Source organism: Podarcis liolepis, assembly GCF_965112155.1.
Source record: "Podarcis liolepis genome assembly, chromosome: 15".
NCBI lineage: Eukaryota > Metazoa > Chordata > Lepidosauria > Squamata > Lacertidae > Podarcis > Podarcis liolepis.
In genome coordinates, this window is record NC_139566.1 from 8935080 (window position 1) to 8954004 (window position 18925).

Sequence of the window (18925 nt, forward strand, 5' to 3'; positions counted from 1 at the left end):
ATAACTTGCTCCAGAAACCATCCCTCCCTCCCTCTCTCTCAACACATGCACGCAAACACCCCGTTTTAACAATATAGTCTATTTTCACTCCCAGCGATATGCGAGGTAGCAATAACAAGTGCCTCTGAGCATGTGCAGAGCGCCATTCCCCCTCCGCGACAAAGTCATCCCAACCAGATTATATGTATCCTGGGGTGCGGGAGGCGGAGAGATCAACATCAGAGGAAGGACTTTCAATACGGTTCTACAGATCGCATCTTGCTATTCAGGGAGGGCAGAGAGTGACGCATACATTCATTTTATTATAAAGCTAGAGCTTTTTTCAGGGGGTGGGGTGTGAAATCAGCAGCGGGTCATATACAGGCGCGAGGTCTTGCGAGATGCTCAGACGTCCTCGCTCCAGATGCCATATTCACAAGAGAGTGTCAGATGCCCAACCAGCTTACACAGAGGGAGGGTCTGGTGCAGTTTGTTGAGTCTACCAGGCATCGTGAAGGACCCCAACTATGTCTGGTTGACGTGGTTCAACAGGGAGCTGATGTGAAACGGGGGGAAAGGAGACAGGGGGCACACATCCGTAGCGATGGCTGCTCCAGGCCACGGGTGCATTGTCCAGTCTTTGGGGGCTCAGAGCTGGGTCAGAGCAGCTGACATGCTCAAAAGGCCCGAGGTGGAGAAGGGTGGGAGTGCTCCAAGGGAGTAGGGTCCTGGGGGCTCAGTCCGGGATCCCCCTGACCCCCGGAGGGTGCCCTGAAAACAGAGGGTCTTTGGTGGCAGGGCGGAGACGACGGACGTGCCCGCCTTCGGGAAAGCAGGAGGGTTAGGAGATCTCCTGGGAATCCCGGAGGAAGGCTGCAACTCTTCAGCCCCGTGTACTGCTCACACGCTCCCCCAACAGCCAGTAGGTCCGGAGTTTGCCCTTCCCCTGGAGAGAGGAGACAGGAGGGCTGTTCAGACATCAGACACAGCACCACCAAACCCACCACAATGTCCCCACCTACCGCCCCCAGGGAAAAGAACAGAAATCTGGCGCATAGATACACTCAGTTGCGGCTGGTGCCCATTTAGGCTATATTGGGGTACCTGAACTGTCTCAAGCTTTAAAGACGAAAAGGCAAAGGTTAACAGAAGAACTTTGCCAAGTTCCTCACCTTCATCTCCACATCCCCACGGAGCTCCAGATCAAAGCACCCAAACTCCTCCAGGATGGACTTGGTGGTTCCTGACAAGTGGATCTTCAGAGCTGGAAGGTGCAAACAGAAATTAGCAGGTTTGCACAGCGGTGGCTCCTCACTGTTTCAGCCAAACCTTTGCATACACGTGAGGTGGGGTTTAAAACTGTGACTGCGTATCGGCGAGGAAAATAAGGTGATGTGGGAAGCTGCGCGCAACATCTCAAAATCCAAATTCAGAACACCCAGTTGCGTGACGGGGCGGGGGCTAGATCGTGAAAAGGATCTGGCCCGTGAAGCCATCAAAGGTCACCTGCCCCTGCTCACCCCACCCAAAATAGCAGCTCACCTTCCCCGTTGGACTCCATGCGGGAGGCTGTGTTGACTGTGTCCCCAAAGAGGCAGTAGCGAGGCATCTTCAGACCCACAACTCCAGCACAGACAGGGCCTTGGGGAGCAAAACACAGCGGTCATGGGGGATGGGGTGGGATGAAGACATGTGAGTGTGGAGCTTTTCAGCTCCCATCCAGTGATGGCTGGTGTCCATTAAGACTGGTGGGGCAGAAGAGACCAATAACAGACGGAACCAGAGCCAATGACTGGCATCTTCTTCGCTGCTGAGTTCTACACTGAGTCTGAGGAAGACGAAGCTGCCAGTCAGGGCCACCCCACCCCCTGGACTGGCTGTTAGGCAGAAAGGCAGGCAGATGGAGACAGGCTGACTTTGGTGGGGCACTGCCCCCTCACCCGAATGGGTCAGCCTTGGCCGCTCCCACCACTTTCCCCTGAATAGCCAGGATCATGCCCTCTCCACCCTGGAAATCAGTTTGTGCAGACCTAAAACCATGTGAACCATGCTTCTGACTGTATACCTGGAAGGCAAATCTGAACTGTAGATTGCGCAAACCATGGTTCATCAAACCGGGCTACATCCTAACCAGCCCACTGACAACCGAGCCAGCCTTTGATTCACTTATACAGTCGTACCTTGGTTTTCAAACGGAATCCGTTCTGGAAGTCCGTTCGACTTCCGAAAACGTTCGAAAACCAGGGCAGAGATTCCGATTGGCTGCCGGAGCTTCCTGCACTCGATCGGAAGCCGCAAAAGCAGCGTCGTACGTTTGGGTTCCAAAAAACATTTGCAAACCAGAACACTCGCTTTTGGGTTTGCGGCGCCAAAACCCTTTTGGGAGCCAAAATGTACAAGTACCAAGGCGTTCGACAACCAAGGTACGGCTGTATATCATTTTTGTTACAAACGCAAAAGGAAGTATTCCATTGCAATTCCTGTTTCTCTTTCCCAAAGAATCCCAGGAACTCAGTCCCAAGATCAGCCTCTCAGGGTGAAGCAACACCTCCAAGTGTGAATGTAAAGCCAAACACTGCCTAAACCATGGTTTGCAAACCAGCTTCAGATCCCCCCCACTTTTGGGGGGCGGCTGCTCTCAAAACCATGGTTTATCAAATCACAGCACCACATCAGACGTCACAACAAACCATGGTTTGTTTGCTTTGCCTAAGCCATCTCAGCGTTGAAGCAAGCATGGCTGTCCTGCCCGTGACCGAGGGGTCTTAAAGGGGTCCCTCTTTTCACGCTCCCACTCATTTCTCACCGCTGTGGATCCCGATTCGCAGTTTGAGCTGCTGGTCCGGCCGATGGCGGATCTTGAAGTTGCGGACGGTCTCAAGAAGCGCCAGCGACATGCGGGAAATCTCACGGGCATGCAGCCGTCCGTTGCGCACCGGGAGGCCCGACACAACCATGTACGCATCGCCGATGGTCTCCACCTGGGCAGACGTGGCAGGGAGAGGGATTCATGGAAGGGAGAAGCATTTCTGTGCACTCAATACAGATCAAATACCCCCTCCTGTAGGTCAGTCACCTGATCCGTTGACTTTATGGCCATTTGCTTATCCCCTCCCTGCCTATCACTCTCCCTGCCCCACAGTGGCATGGGGACCAGTCCCCTAGATGTTCCCAGTAAATTAGAGTATTACAGTATAAAAGCCTAACACCTCCTTACCAAGGCCCAGGAAGCTTCTGCCTGGTTTAGGGAGGCATGATGCTCACATGAGTGACATCACGACGTCCGTCCCCACTCCGCAATCCCCCTCACAAGCTGATGCCTCTAGCCCTAACCATTCCCCTATGAAAAATCTCACTGCACGCCACTGCTGCCCCGCAACCTCAAGCTGGCCAGGCCAAGAACCTCTCACCTTGTAGACATCAAAGTTATCAATGATGGCATCAAAGCAGGTGTACAAGTCGTTGAGCAAAGCGACAACCTGTGAATGAGAAGTAAAAGGGGATTGATCTTAATGAGAGGGTTGGGTCTACGTTGTGCTAAGGGCGGAGGGGGGTGGGACAAAAGATTCTCGATTCTGCAGCTTCAAATGAAGTATGATTTTACATGCCCTGCTTGGGGCCTTCCCACAGGAGTCTGGTTTGCCACTGTGGCTATGGACACACCATATCTTTAAAGGATGTGGCTTCCCTCTAAGAATCCTGGGAACTGTAGTTCACGCCTCAAAGAGCTATAATTCCAAGCCCTCTTAACAAACAGCTCCCAGGATTCTTTTTGAGGGATGCTAGTGATTGAATCAAGGGACGTGGGTGGCGCTGTGGGTTAAACCACAGAGCCTAGGACTTGCCGATCAGAAGGTTGGTGGTTCAAATCCCCACGACGGGGTGAGCTCCCGTTGCTTGGTCCCAGCTCCTGCCAACCTAGCAGTTCGAAATCACGTCAAAGTGCAAGTAGATAAATAGGTACCGCTCCGGCGGGAAGGTAAACAGCGTTTCCGTGTGCTGCTCTGGTTCACCAGAAGCGGCTTAGTCATGCTGGCCACATGACCCGGAAGCTGTACGCCGGCTCCCTCGGCCAATAAAGCGAGATGAGCGCCGCAACCCCAGAGTCGGCCACGACTGGACCTAATGGTCAGGGGTACCTTTACCTTTAGTGATTGAATCTGTGTTCAATAGGGATGGGCAACTGTCCGTTTCGGTTCCTCTCCATTTCTGAAATTTTCAGTCACCCCAGATTACCTGAACATTTGTTCCCCTCCTGCTCAACCCAGTCACCTCCGTGACACTCTTGTCTCCCTGGTGATTGGTGCCTCCCAGTGCTTCGCTGTTTTGGTCACTCACCGTCCTTTCCCTTGTTACCTCCGTGAGCTAACCGCCGTTGTCCTGGTTACCTGAGTTGCCGCAGCACCTGTGAGGGCAAGGCTCGGTAGCCGTTGATTACCTAATTGATTCCCTCTCTGCCAACCGAGGGATGAGGCTAGGGCCAAAAAGTGCAGAAAGGCAGGAGATCCTGCTGTGTTGATCAAGCGAGGGCAGGAGACCAGGCTCCTAGTATTTATACAAGGCCTAGCTGAGGGATGGGGAACTTCCCCCAAAAAAGTTTCAGTGCCACATCCAGCATAAGGTACCCCCCATCTCAAACTGCCATGCTCTTCTCTCTCCCCATCTCATTCCCTCTTTTCTGCCATCCCTCTTCCCTCCCTGTCTCCTCACCCAGTGGACTGATGAATCTGTTTCTCACCCCACCCCACCCTGTTCCCACTGCCCCCACCCTGCATGCTGCCCCCACCCACATGAAATTAGGCCAAGAGCAAATGCCACCCCTAGACCTCTGGTTTCCCACCCCTCGCCTACCAAGTCCGGACACTCCACACTGCATCCCACAATCCCCTTCTGTGCACAGACACCCAAGAGCAGGCCATCCCAGATAGCTCAGCCTAACAGTTTCAGAGTTTGATACCCAGGGTCCCTGATAGAATACCAGTAACTAGGTATTGTGGGGATGGGGACTTGACATCTTTCCGCAGGACCTGCAAGACAGAGCTGTTCTACCAAGCCTTTGGCCAGGGCAAAGCCTGACTCCCTCCTTTGGCAATCTTCACAGAACTCTACCCCAATGGTTGCCATCAATTTGATTTTAATTAATTTTATAATGAAATAATTTTAGAATGTTGTATTATTTAATGTTGTTAGGCGCCCTGAGCCCGGCTTCAGCTGGGGAGGGCGGGATATAAATAAAAAATTATTATTATTATTATTATTATTATTATTATTATTATTATTATTATTAGTTTAATTCAGTTCACACTTCAAGGTGAACCTACCTAACTCCCACTTTCTGAAACAGTACACAAACCGAAATACAGCCATCCTTTGAGAGTCACACTCACACTTCTGAATTTTGCAAGCACTGTGTACAAAAAGGCACACACACACATTCTCTCTCTCTCTATATATATATATTATATATATGTTTAAAAAAATGCAGATTGATGTGGAAATGGGGAGAATAAAACTGAAGATTGAAAAAATGAGGATTGGAAAAGAACGGTTGTCCCTATTAGAAACGCCTTCTCCTGTCCTCGACGCCGCAACTGCAACCACTGCCTTGGTCCAACCCATTTACCTGCATGGGGGTGCTCTCTGCCGACAGGGCAGTGAAGCCCACGATGTCGCTGAAATAGATGGTGACGCTGTCAAATGCCTCTGCTTGCACCGTCTCCCCGCGTTTCAGCTGCTCCGCCACTGAGCTGCATGAGAGGGAAAGTAACGCACGTCACTGCATTTCTACGTACCAATTGATGAACCACAATTAGGAGTGAAGGCAGACCTGATTCATTTCGGGTCTGCTGGAGAAGTGGGGCTCACTGTATAGCTATCGCATATAGAGGACTTCTTTTGAGGATTGGGCTCAGAGCAGGGACCTGTGCAGAACACGAGTTATTTTTGTTTAGGGCACAGACCGGACTGTTTTGCTGGCCTTTGTTATCAGTCATGAAGGAAACCTGCTCCCACAACATTTTTTAAATTGCTGGGCTGTGTGGAGTGCTGATTGGCTGGACCACGCAGAGCGCTGATTGGCTGGGCCCTTGTGGTAGGCAAAGAACGGAACCAGGCTGCACAGTGTGCTGATTGGCCACCCTTGGGGCAGGCAGGAAACAGCTAGACTGCACAGAGTGCTGATTGGCTGGGCCCTTAGGACAGTCAGGAAATGGAGCTAGGCTGTGCAGACTGCTGATTGGCTGGGCCCTTAGGACAGACAGGAAATGGAGCTAGGCTGTGCAGAGTGCTGATTGGCTGGGCCCTTGTGTATACCACTTCTGAACATGGGTGCTCCACAGGAGGAGCATGGCTAACAGATACTGGTAGAGGAGTGGGGTGGGGCAGACTCACTGGGGCAGAATCTGGTAGAGCAGGGCCTCTGCCTTGCGCTTCTCCTCCAGGTAGGCCTGTGTGCGCTCCTCCACCAGCTCCTCCAGGTTGTTGGCGTACTGCTCCATGCGTGACAATAGCGTATCCAAGAGGTTGCAGCTGTTGCCCCTGCCACACAGACAGTCAAAGATTAAAGCAACCGAGATTCTAGGCCGCCGCCACCTCTGCCAAGATATTCCGGGGGGGGGGGGGGACTTCTCTGCATTTTCAGCTTTCATTTAGAAGAAAGCACAAACCAAAGTTTCTAGTCTTTTGCGGAGCCAGGATCCTACACCCTAAGAAGCAAACCAGCTCCTGGCTCCCAGTTTTCTGACCAATGGGTCAGTCAGCGGGGAAAACAGAGGTTTCCACAGATACATCCCCAAACCTCTCTCCATCCTTCAGCTAAGCAGAAGCACTCAGGGAGGGTGCAAAGCAGGGATGCTGGGAGGCGTGGTCTGGGGAAAGGGGGTGTGGCCTACAGACAGATCTGAGAGCTATAGAGAATTGGAAGGACACATTTGGCCACAGAGGTTCCCAGCCCTTGCTGGAAGGAGGAGGGGCACATTTTGGGTAGTAAAGGTAAAGGGACCCCTGACCATTACATCCAGTCGTGGCTGACTCTGGGGTTGCGGCGCTCATCTCGCTTTACTGGCCGAGGGAGCCGGTGTACAGCTTCCAGGTCATGTGGCCAGCATGACTAAGCTGCTTCTGGCGAACCAGAGCAGCGCACGGAAACGCCGTTTACCTTCCCGCCGGAGCGGTACCTATTTATCTACTTGCACTTTGACGTGCTTTCGAACTGCTAGGTTGGCAGGAGCAGGGACCGAGCAACGGGAGCTCACCCCGTCACGGGGATTCGAACCGCCGACCTTCTGATCGGCAAGTCCTAGGCTCTGTGGTTTAACCCAATTCCATTCAAAGTAATCCCACAGAAATTAAAGGGCCTTCATTTCAATGGGTCCAATCTGAGTAGGACTAGCATCAGCTACAACCCTTCACTGTTCTCAGAGATTGCTGAGGGCCGCAGGAGATCAGGTCAAGGGCCGCATGCTGCATACTCCTGCCATAAGCCCCTCCTTCACATCTCCAGGTAAATGCCCTGACCTTTGGGCTGCGCCTTCCTGCCTTTCATCAGGGTGGAATGATGAATTTAATCATCACATGGCTCCTTTCTGAAAAGGTGCCTGTGCACATTGGGGTGAAAACAGGTAACGATGGCCGCCTTTCAGGTTGTGCTTGTGGGGCGGGAGGCAGTAAGGGTGCGTACCTGTCAAATTTTCGCAGCATGCCTTTGATGTGGTGGAAGTCGGGGCGCTCCTGGGGGTCTTCAGCCCAGCACCGCTGCATCAGTAAGACCACCTCCTCGAGGTTGGATGGCAAGTTCACCGAGGGGCGGAAGGGGGGGCGCTCGCTGCTCTTGACTCGCTCGATAATTTCTGAAAACGGCACACGGGCAGGGGAGAGGGGGACCGAAAAGAAATTATTGGGAGGGGACATGCGCATGGGTAAAAAGGTGACATTTTAATGTGGCAGCACCTGCACTTTGATACCAGACAGGCTCCCTTCACTGCCTGCTCAAAACGTTTTTGTTCAGACAAGCCTACCCAGATGTTCCGAAAATTAATGCAAGCTTTCACGTATTCTTATTTGAAGGTTTAATGTTTTACTGTGTTTTTATATATGCTGGAGGACACCCCTGGTGGCTGGGGCAACCAAGTCAGATGGGCAGTGTACAAATTGTCATCATCATCATCATCATCATCATCATCATTACCAGTGCTTTTTTCTGGGGGGACGCAGGGGTATGCATACCCCTAAACATTTTGTGGATCTTTGTACTTTTGCCCACTTACTGTACTTATTTTCCCTTACTTATTTGAACTACTATAAAATGGTAGGTTTCTTGAGTCAAAATGAGAGTACCCCCAAACATTTTTAAGAAAAAAAGCACTCATTACTACTACTATTACTTTTGAAAGTCTTAGGTAAAGGGACCCCTGACCATTAGGTCCAGTCGCGGACGACTCTGTGTTGTGGCACTCATCTCACTTTATTGGCTGAGGGAGCCAGCATACAGCTTCTGGGTCATGTGGCCAGCATGACTAAGCCACTTCTGGAGAACTAGAGCAGCGCACGGAAACGCCGTTTAGCTTCCTGCTGGAGTGGTACCTATTTATCTACTTGTGCTTTGATGTGCTTTCGAACTGCTAGGTTGGCAGGAGCAGGGACCGAGCAATGGGAGCTCACCCCATCGCGGGGATTCGAACCGCTGACCTTCTGATCGGCAAGCCCTAGGCTCTGTGGTTTAACCCACAGTGCCATCTGTGTCCCTTGAAAGTCTCAAATTATGGCTAATTTTTCTTACTGGTGATTTTGTTGTTTCATCTTTCTTTATAATGTATATATTGCCGGATTGAAAGAAACAACCCTCAACATTTTATGAAGTAAATACGTTGGGGAAGTGTGTAAAACAACTTATTTACCAGTTGCGCAGGGGACGCTGTGGAGGAATGTGGCTGGATCCCAAAAGCTCTAAGTCAAAGGCGTGGGGAACCTGCAGCCCTCCAGAGGTTGCCCCATTGGCCGTGCTTGCAAGGCTGATGGGAATTGGAGTCCAACAACATCTGGAGGTTCCTGCACCTTGGCAGTGACCTGGAGGAGAAATTGGCATTTTCCGTTCACCCAATTTCTTACCTTTGGGGCTCAGATCCATGCCTTCCACATAGAAGACGCTGTTCCGCAGGGCAATCTCCTGCAGGATGATCCCAAAGCTGTAGACGTCGCCTTTCTGGGTGCCCAGGAATGGGTTCGACTCCATGCGCAGGAGTTCGGGGGCTGTCCAGAGTTTCTCTAGGGGGAAAAGGGGGGGGAGAAGCAGAGTCAAGCAGGGCAAGGGAGCGGGAGTCAGTTGCTATCATCTTGGCCTGGAAGGGGACCCAGGGTATGCCTGGGGAGGCCAAAGGCCACAGGCCTTTGAGCCAGGACAGTTACAAAGGGTCACACTGCTTTGCAAGCATCAGAAGCTATGGGCTAAATCCTTCTCAGACCCACTGACGTTAATGCACCAGTTTCCAAGGAGCTAGTAACACTGCATACAAATTGCAGGATCACCTGACGCCATATGTGTCCACTCAACCATGTGGATCTGTTACAGACAACACACTTGTAAGAAATCAATCTTTTACTGTGGTGCCACCTGCACTTGGAACTCCCTGCCTAGTGACCTCATGCAGGGACCTTCTTTACATTATTGATTTTGGTACCTACTTAAAAGCTCACACCCTCCAACATTTCTCCGATGAAAATAGGGACTTCCTATTCAACAACAACAGCAAAACAAATTTATTATTTATATCCCGTCCATCTGACTGGGTTGCCCCAGCCACTCTGGGCAGCTTCCAACATACAGTATATAAAAACATGATAAAACGTTTAAAAACTTCTCTATACAGGGGTGCTTTCAAACGTCTTCTAAAGGCTGTACAGTTACTTATCTCCTTGGCTCATGGGTCACAAAACTCCATAGCCTCCAACATTTGTCTGATGAAAATAGGGACATCCTAAGGAAAAGTGGGACATTCCAGGATCAAATCAGAAACCGGGACTGCTTCTGTAAATCCGGGACTGTCCCTGGAAAATAGGGAGACTTCGAGGGTCTGAAATCATTTTAATGTTAAGGTCGGCCTATCCAGGCATGCAGAATGCCAATGTGCATTTTTAATCTCTTCTTAGCTTACTGATGATTTTAAAAGTTAATTGTTTAGCTATTGCTTGATAATTTTCTCAGGTGCTTTTAAAATACCTGTTTTTCATTGATGTTTCCTTCTTAAAAACTGCTATGGTCTCCCCTCCCAGCCCCACCCCCACACACTTACAATCAAGTGGTATCTACATTTTGTTAATAAAAAAGGGTTTCAGAAACCCTAACCCCCCCCAACTGACCCCTCCCCTCCCCTCCCAGCAGCATCCCTCACTGGCAAACAGCGCGTGGGAATCGTCCGTCTCGGGTGCCTGACGGAAGCTCTCCAGCCCGTAGTCTGTGATCTTCAACACGAAGCGACTGTCCACCACGCAGTTGGAGGACTTCAGGTTGCCATGGTAGCTTATCACGCTGTTGTGGAGGAAAAGCATCCCCTGGTTGGAGGAATAGCGGGGGAAACATTGGAGTGGAGGGAGAGAGAGAGGTCTAAGAGAGCTGAGGCTTGTGTGGGGCAGGAGTCCCACTCTGCTAAGTATGAGGAGTGCAGATCTTGCAGGAGCATTTTGTGTTACACTGATTTAAAATCATAGAATAGTAGAGATGGAAGGGTCCACGGGGTCATCTAGTTCAACCTCCTGCAATGAACCATCTCGGGACTATTTAATTGCTCATCGTCTAACATTGTGTATGCCATCAAATGCCAACAGTGTCCTTCAGCTCTCTATATTGGACAAACAGGCCAAACCTTACGCCAAAGAATAAACGGACATAAATCTGACATCAAGAATCACAAAACAGAGAAACCAGTAGGAGAACACTTCAGTCTCCCAGGACATTCTATACAAGATCTCAAAGCAGCTGTTTTACTACAAAGGAATTTCAGAAATAGACTGGAAAGAGAAGCTGCTGAATTGCAACTCATTACCAAACTTAAAACCATGGAGAGACCTGGTCTGAACAAAGACATTGGATTCTTTTCTCATTATACATGACTAAGCCATTTTTCACCTTCTCACCCCTTGCCTTTTCCTGTAAGACCTATTGCAGTCATTAAGAGTCGTCAACAGGCTCATCTCAGCTACCTACCAATCTCCCATTCCCACCACCCTTCTGAGTAATACCCCTCCCCACCTTCTCACTATATAGAAGGATCTGGCAACTTCTGTTTCAGTGTATCTGAAGAAGTGTGCATGCACACGAAAGCTCATACCAAGAACTAACTTAGTTGGTCTTTAAGGTGCTACTGGAAGAAATTTTTTTATTTTGACTATGGAAGACCAACACGGCTACCTATCTGTTCCTGCAATGAAGGAATCTTTCACCCAACATGGAGCTCAAACCCACAACCCTGAGATTAAGAGTCTTATGCTCTACTAACTGAGCTATGTTGCGACTGAGCTGTCTTCTACCTTGGGTCCGAAATCTAGGGACGGGCAAATCCATCACTTTCCCCTTCTCTCTTTTCTTCATCTTTTCCAGTCTTAAATTCTCCACATTTCTGCATCAGTTTGCCAAGTGTCTCTTAAAGTCCTCGTGGAAACTCCTCAGCCTTTCAATGCAAATTCAACCTAACGTACACAGATTTGTAAGCAGTTTCCCCTGATATATACACTTTTCTTGCAAAACAACTTCCCTCGATATGATGCACTTCTGTATTTTATTCTCTCCAATATGTGCATAGTATTTTGAATCTGCCTTTCTCTCAAGCTGGGACTTAAGGCGGCTTACATTTAAAAACAACATTATAAAATGCAAGGTAATAAAAACGAACTGGTTAAGAGAATAATTGCAATACATCAGAAGACATTTAGACCCAGCAAGAAAAATGCAATTTGCCCTGACAGCAGCCCAGTGATCAGCATCATCTGCTCCAGAGTTCCCAAAATCCCGTCTGGACATTAAGGTCTTATCCTGCCGGTGGAAGGCTAACACAGAGAAATCCTGCCTGACCTCAAATCCACAATATGGGAACAGCCACACAGAAAAGACTGCTTCCCACATATGCATTTTCCTACGCTTTGCTTGGAGAACTGGACTGCAATATTTTGTAGGAAAGTTGTGCTTTGGTTCAGGTGCTGTTCCAAAAAGTGAGAATTAAGTAGGTTCTCCTTTGAATCTAAACTGAAACATTCTCCATCTCTACTCCCCAGATGCTGTTGGTATACAATTACCACCATCCCCAGCTGGCTTAGCTCAGTAGCGGCAGGTCCATTAGGGTGAACTGCCCCACCGACCTCTGCCTTCAGCCAGCCCTGCCCCCCCAGCACCCTCCTTACTTGCTACCTATCTATGGGGGTGACCCTGCCTCTCAGCTTCCTCCTTATTCTCAATCTTGCCCCTTGTAGAACTCAGCAGGGAGGAAGAGGATGGGGACAATACTAGAATTAGTTGGCTCTGTCTTTCATTCATTGTTGTGGCGCCACCTACTGTTGGCCTCCCTGCCTTCTGCCCTACCAGTCGCAACAGGTATTCTTTCGCTATTTTCCTACTGAAAAACAGCTCCCCACAGATGCTGCGACCCTCCCTGAGAAAAAGGTATGGTGATCTGTAGGTTTCCCCCAGTACAGAAAACGAGATTTGGAGCGTCCGTATGTTTGCAGGGTGTGTGTGTGTGAAATTTAGATCAGGGAAATGGAATGGGGAGAACGGGTTCAACCCCTGCTCCCTCCCTCCCTTGCCCCACAGCAGGAGGGTTTGCGTTCAACTTAAAAATAGAAAGCTTGGGAAATCACGGATTTCCTCCATTTCGTGACATTTTGGCCCTTTGGTCTGGTGCAGAGATAGCTGCTAGTAACCTCCCTCACGTTCAGAGGCAGGATGAGTACCAGATGTTGAGGGGAAAGGACAACGGAAGGCTTCGCACGCCAGCTTCCTATTCCCCTCGCAGAGCTACAATTCCCAGAGTGGCTTAACCATCAACCCCTCTTCATTGGAAACGCTGGGAATTGTAGCTCTGTGAGGGGAATGGGAGTCTCCTGACAGCTCTCAGCATCCTTTGCGTAGGGCGGTTCCCATAATTCCTTGCGGGGGAGCCATGACCGTTCAAAATAGTCTGGCCGCGGTTTTAAGGTGTGCAGGGACGCGGACTTATAAAAAATATTGGGGGGGCCCGGGAAAGCTCATGAATAATAAATAAGCTCATGAATATGCAAATAAAGTGGCGCCGCCTCCTCGTGAGCGAATAGGGGAGAGTGTGCTGCGCCTATTAATCAGCTCCGAAGGAAATTGGGTGGAGCTTTTGCTCGGGAGGGAGGGCAGGAGGCATGCAGCCCGACCCTGTGCATTTTGGGCTGGGGGAAGGGCGGCGATGGCGCTCTGCTGGAGGGGCGCCGGAGATTATTGGGGGGGCGGAGCCCCCCCAAATGAATTTTTGAGGGGGCTTGGGCCCCCTCAAGCCCCATGGAGTCGGCGCCTATGAAGGTGTGGGTGGCCTGCATCCACCACCCTCCTGAATTTCGCCTGCCTGCCCCTCAACTGGACCCCAGCAGCAGCCCTTCTTGAAGCTAGGCCAAGGCCTGATAAGCTCTGGGCACCAGTTGCTGGGAGAAGGAGAGATGGCTATACTCATGCCCTGCTTATGGGCTTCCCAGAGACAGAAGGAGGCATTCTTAAAATTACCTTGACGATGTCACTGGTGAGCGAATAGCGGAACATCCAGTCCAAGGTGATGCTCTCGTTCTCCAGGATGTCCTAGGGTGCAGCCAGAGGTGGGGAATATTGGGTTAGAGTTTTCCTGATTATAATTGCAGCGCTTCTGTCTCCCTTTTCCAACCATGGGCAGTCCCTGTTGTGTTATGGAATGGTGGCTTTTTGGCCTAAATATTGGCCTGTCGTGCTAAATGTTATTCAGGCCAGAGGGCGTGGTGTTACAGCGATGAACGTCACTGGACGACGTCCCCTTTCCTCCGCCCTTTCCGCAAATGCACGCATCCATTCCCCCCGCAATTCCCCCATGAAGACGGCAAAAAAGAACCGGATGCTGGTACAACCACCCTAAATTTTGTCACTTGAGTCTGACATACTTTCCAAGGCTAAGAGGGCTGGAAACATTATCCCCACCCCCTGGGAATCAAATAAGACAGAAATGGGCGCTAAACATGTGTGCCATATTCCATTGGCTTTTCAGCTCACATTTCTCGCGTGGAGGAAGCTCAAATGTAATGTGGGAATTAACAGGAAAACAGAGAAATGGAATGAAGTGACGTGTGAATGAAGCCCTAGAAAGATGGAGGCGTCGACACAAGTTCAGGAGGACTGTCTCGAAGACATGCTGCCGAGGGCACAAATCTCTTTTTGTACACACAGCCCAATCCATTCCGATCCATTGGCTTTTATACGCTTCAGGCCTTCATTTGTCCTGCAAATTCAAAACCTAGCGCCGTTTGCAAATACCTAAACCTGAGACTGCAGAGTCCAACTCTTGATTTCGCAGCACACTTAGAAATTTTAGTTTTGTCTATCTATCTATTTTTTAAACGTTCGGTGTGAATTTTTCCCAACTCAGCACTTTACATATCCTGCTTGTTTGGGGAATTTTATTTTTCTTTTATGAAAACAAAACAGGAAACCCAAGTCTCAACAACATCCAGTTTCTCAAACAATCTAAGCACACACACACGCTAGGAGACTACACATTGAAATATTCCCCTCTATTAAATTTGAGAATATCTTTTATTTCCCATAACCCCACCTTTCCGCACAAATGCCCTGAGGGCATCTTGACAACCCAGTTTATTTTTGTGGTTGTAAGCTGTTTTAAACTGGTTTTTTTAAGGTTGTGTTTGAATGTTGTAACCCACCCTGGGACCTCAAGGTAGAGGGAGAGTCAACATCATCATCATCATCATCAACAACAACTCTAAAGGTTCTCTCCCACCTTTCCATTTATCCTCACAACCTTGTGAGATAGGTTGCAGCTGAGAACGAGAGAAAGAGAAGGAGAGAAAGAAAGAGAGAGAGAGAGAGAGAGAGAGAGAGAAAGAAAGAAAGAAAGAAAGAAAGAAAGAAAGAAAGAGAACAAGGGAGCGGGGAATAGAGCACAACCAGCTCAAAGTGGTTCAGTTAATGTTTTATGGAACTGTAAGTGTTTAGGGTGGAATTTGAACCTGAGGTCTCCCTGGTCCTAATCCAGCTCTAACCACTACACAACACTGTCCTGCACCTTCCAGCCCCTCTCCCCATGCGGAGCCCATCCCGGTTCCAACCGCCTGACCATTTTCTCCCCTTCTGCTCTTTCTTTCTTTCTTTCTTTCTTTCTTTCTTTCCTTCCTTCCCCCTCTTTCCTGCCTCCCCGTTTCTGCCTCCTCTCTTTTATAAGAGGAAATGCTTATCTTCAGCAGGCAGCCAGGAATCTAGGACTGTCGAAATCTCCCTATCTCCCCCCCCCCCCGCACGCCGCCAATTCTTCTCGCTCATCCACCGCGCTATAAATCATCTCTCTTGGAATCGGCTCTGCAGAGAGGCTTGCAGTGCCCCCTCGGCGCTCCTTTTAATTAAAGGCTTCGTCTGCCCCCGCCTCGGCCCTCGGCAGGGCTGCGGTCGAGGTGGCGGGTGCGGAAGAAACGCCGCCACGCCAGAGGACTTTCCGGCCCTACACACACGAAAGAGGACTGATCCTGAGCCTCGCTCTCTGCAGCACAATTCCTGCATTGAATAGCCACATGTCGGCTGCCACACGTCAAGGCCACGCATGTGCGCAGCCGACGTTCTCCACAAGCAGACACGCAATATGTTTTCCGTTCTCCTCGCAATCCACGCTCTTTCTGTTCCGCCGCGGTTCGGTTCCTGCTACGCCTTTCGTCCTGCCGCCCACCATTTAGCGTGGTTTATTTAGTTATTTATGCAATCTATGTAGATTGTTTACATAAATTGTGAGTTTAACAGAAGGAGTGGCCCATCCGTTTATTTATTTCAGTCCATAAAGCTTGTATTTATTTATTTGTTTCATAAAATTTATACACCGCTTGTTTGTGAAAGAAAGAAAGAATAAAAGCCCCAAGGAGCTTTACGAAAAGGAAAAAACGATAAAATTATCAACAGGAAAAAACCCGGCAACAATAATTTAGGGCATTTGAAAAATTAAAACGGCGATAAAAACAGATTAAAACTCACATCAACGTTCTAAACATATATCGCTTGATTGTAAATAATTTTTTTTTAAAAAAATGAACATCTCAAAGTAGTAAGGCCTGAGGTCTAATTTCAATGTAAAGGAAGTCTTAAAATAATGGTGTTGTGTTTTTTTGATGTGTTGTGTTTTTTTTTTTTAAAAAACAAACTCATTAATTACGCATTGGTTGGAGGCTTTAAAAAAACCCCAACAACTGATTGTATTCGCTGGATTGATACCGATTACATCTGCTGGTCTGATTTTTATTCCTGTTGTGGGACAAAAGCGGCAACAGTGCCAATTCCCGCTTCTCTTGCTAACAGAATCCTCCATCATCCCTGCCAGCGAGACGCATTTGGTTGCCACTTGGCAACACACAGCCAGAGCGACGCCCGAGGATTGAGGCTGGCTGGCACAGGAGGCTTGCAAAGCTAAAAACATGGTTCCTTTTACTGCTGTGTGAGCAATGATGGCCAGCGAGTGCCAGACTCTCCTCAGGCCTACAAAATGGCCGCCCTGTGGTCAAGGGAAAGACTAAGGGTAGTGTTTGTCTTACCCATTGCAGACCCACTGAAACTAACAAACACAAATAACTCAGGCCCATTAATTTCACCAGACCTACTCAAGAGTATGCCCGCCAAATCAACCAGCACCATCGTTAATGAGGGCTGGGCTCTCTCCAAGTCTACAAGATGGATGCCCTCCATTTCCAGCACCAAAGTTAATGAAGGCTAAGCTTTCCTCAAGTCTACATGATGGGTTATCCGTAGCTGAGGGAACAGCCTACCATCTTCCATCGCCAGCACCATCAATAATAAAGGATAGGAAGTGCAAGGCTTCCCGCAGGCCTACAAAATGGCCGCCCTTTTGCTGAGGTATTGGCCACATTATTAGCCTCCACTGCCAGCAGCATTAGTAATCAAGGCTGAGGGACACTACGCTCCCCTTAGGCCTGCAAGATGGCTGCCCTACTGCGAAGCGAATGGCCAGACTGGTCTTCATTGGCAGCAGTAATAAGACAAGCGAGTGCCTTGAGTGCGGGTTCAACTAAGTAACCCAGTGGTTTTCAACCAGTGTGCCATGGCACCCTGGGGTGCCTTGAATGATGGTCAGGGGTGCTGCGGGCAACGCCGGCCTCTGTCCCTCTTTCCTTTCCTCCCTCCTCTGATACCCTCTTGAGTCTCTGCCTCCCCAAGGCTTGCCCAGCTGTTTGTTGTGGCAGCCCTGGCTACAAGCTCCCCAGGCGAATGGTGCCTCTGGGGCTGGCCAGGGGGTGCTTCCCAGACCCCTGTGGGGCCGTGGCACCTCTCTTTGGGGCAGGGGGGGCAGCTCAGAGACCAGGGGCGGTAGCTTCAGCTGCCCAGAGGACTCCCAAGGAGAGGGGAGAAGAGAGGAGGCGGAGGGGACAGTCTCCAAGGGATGGTGTTCAAAAAAGGATTTAGAGGCTGCCAGCTCAGCAGGCGAGGGGTGACATAACAGGGCTCCTGAGCCCCATAGGGGTGCTATCGAAAGAATATAGTTGGTCAAGGGAGCCGTGGACCCCCAAAGGTTGAAAACCTCTGAAGTAACAATAACAATAACAATAATAATTTATTTATACCCCGCCCATCTGTCTGGGTTTCCCCAGCCACTCTGGGCGGCTTCCAACAAAATATTAAAATACAGTGGTTTGCTAAACATTAAAAGCTTCCCTAAACAGGGCTGCCTTCAGATGTCTTCTAAAAGTCTGGTAGACTTTTAGAAGACCCAGATCTGGATTTAGGTTTGATGAGGCCCTCAGCTACTGAAGGTAATGGGGCCCTTTATATGTCCAGCTGTCCTTTGTCAACAACAAATTGTCGCTTTTTTTGTGCTGAATATATGCTATATGGTAATTTATGGATCTAATAGGTATCTAAAGCCGTTTGCGCATGTTGACATGCAACCAGTCCATGCAGAATGTAGGCACCCTATATATAGAAAGGAGCAAACCTGTGATATTTTAGGGAGCAGGCTAGCAGGCGGGGCCCATCACTTACATCATAGGAGACTACACAACACAAAACACTGCTGCTGTATGTAGGTTTTATTTTATTTGTTTTTTATCTTATATTTTGGAAATGGACATCCAGGGGTTTTTTCCCTTTAAATTTTTTGGGGGGCCCCAAGAGAGTGGGGCCCTAAGCTATAGCTTGTTTAGCTTATATGTAAATCTGGCACTGGCCTCACCCACCTATAAGGAGAGAAGTTGAACAGGGCAAGAGTTGTTAACACCCAGGCATGCTTTTTCGCCACGACTCTCACGTACCTGGAGACTGCCACGGGTGCAGTACTCTGTCAAGATGCAGATGTTTGGGGGATCAATGCATGCTCCGATAAAGCGCGTCAGGTGCTTGTTTTGAACATCCCGCATCTGGGAAGAACATGGAGGTGTGGTTAAAGTGCCCAAATCTTGCCAGCGACCCAAGCAACACATAAACACAAACAGAGAGCCACTGCAGAAGCTACTTAACCCTAGCCAGAGGGTTAAAATTATATAGGCAATGACCGTTTTAGGCGGGTCTGATATGTGTGCGACTGCACAGGCGTACATCGCGCTGAACCCGGAAATGACCCAAAAATGTCACCAAAAGGGGTGGAATAGGATGCAGGCTTTTTCAATGGTGTTCCCAATATATGCAATTTCACTTAAATGTGTGGTGTCTCGGAACGTAAACCCCACGTAAAAGGAAAAGCGCCACATTTTT

At 49.4% G+C, this 18925-nt stretch overlaps 1 protein-coding gene across 2 annotated transcripts in view; it reads right to left on the minus strand.

The window, feature by feature from the left end:
- Nucleotides 1-282: 282 nt before the first annotated feature.
- The window catches only part of NPR1 (natriuretic peptide receptor 1), a 62076-nt gene continuing 43433 nt past the window's right edge, over nucleotides 283-18925 (minus strand). For both annotated transcript variants that reach the window (XM_083477010.1, XM_083477009.1), the window contains 12 exons: nucleotides 18487-18591; nucleotides 13709-13780; nucleotides 10365-10524; nucleotides 9085-9240; nucleotides 7658-7826; nucleotides 6370-6516; nucleotides 5603-5726; nucleotides 3390-3458; nucleotides 2786-2960; nucleotides 1522-1620; nucleotides 1152-1243; nucleotides 283-925 (listed from right to left, as the gene is read on the minus strand). In XM_083477010.1, the coding sequence (XP_083333136.1) occupies nucleotides 863-925; nucleotides 1152-1243; nucleotides 1522-1620; nucleotides 2786-2960; nucleotides 3390-3458; nucleotides 5603-5726; nucleotides 6370-6516; nucleotides 7658-7826; nucleotides 9085-9240; nucleotides 10365-10524; nucleotides 13709-13780; nucleotides 18487-18591 (1431 nt within the window). In that variant the 3' untranslated portion in view covers nucleotides 283-862. The remainder of the gene's footprint in view (nucleotides 926-1151; nucleotides 1244-1521; nucleotides 1621-2785; nucleotides 2961-3389; nucleotides 3459-5602; nucleotides 5727-6369; nucleotides 6517-7657; nucleotides 7827-9084; nucleotides 9241-10364; nucleotides 10525-13708; nucleotides 13781-18486; nucleotides 18592-18925) is intronic.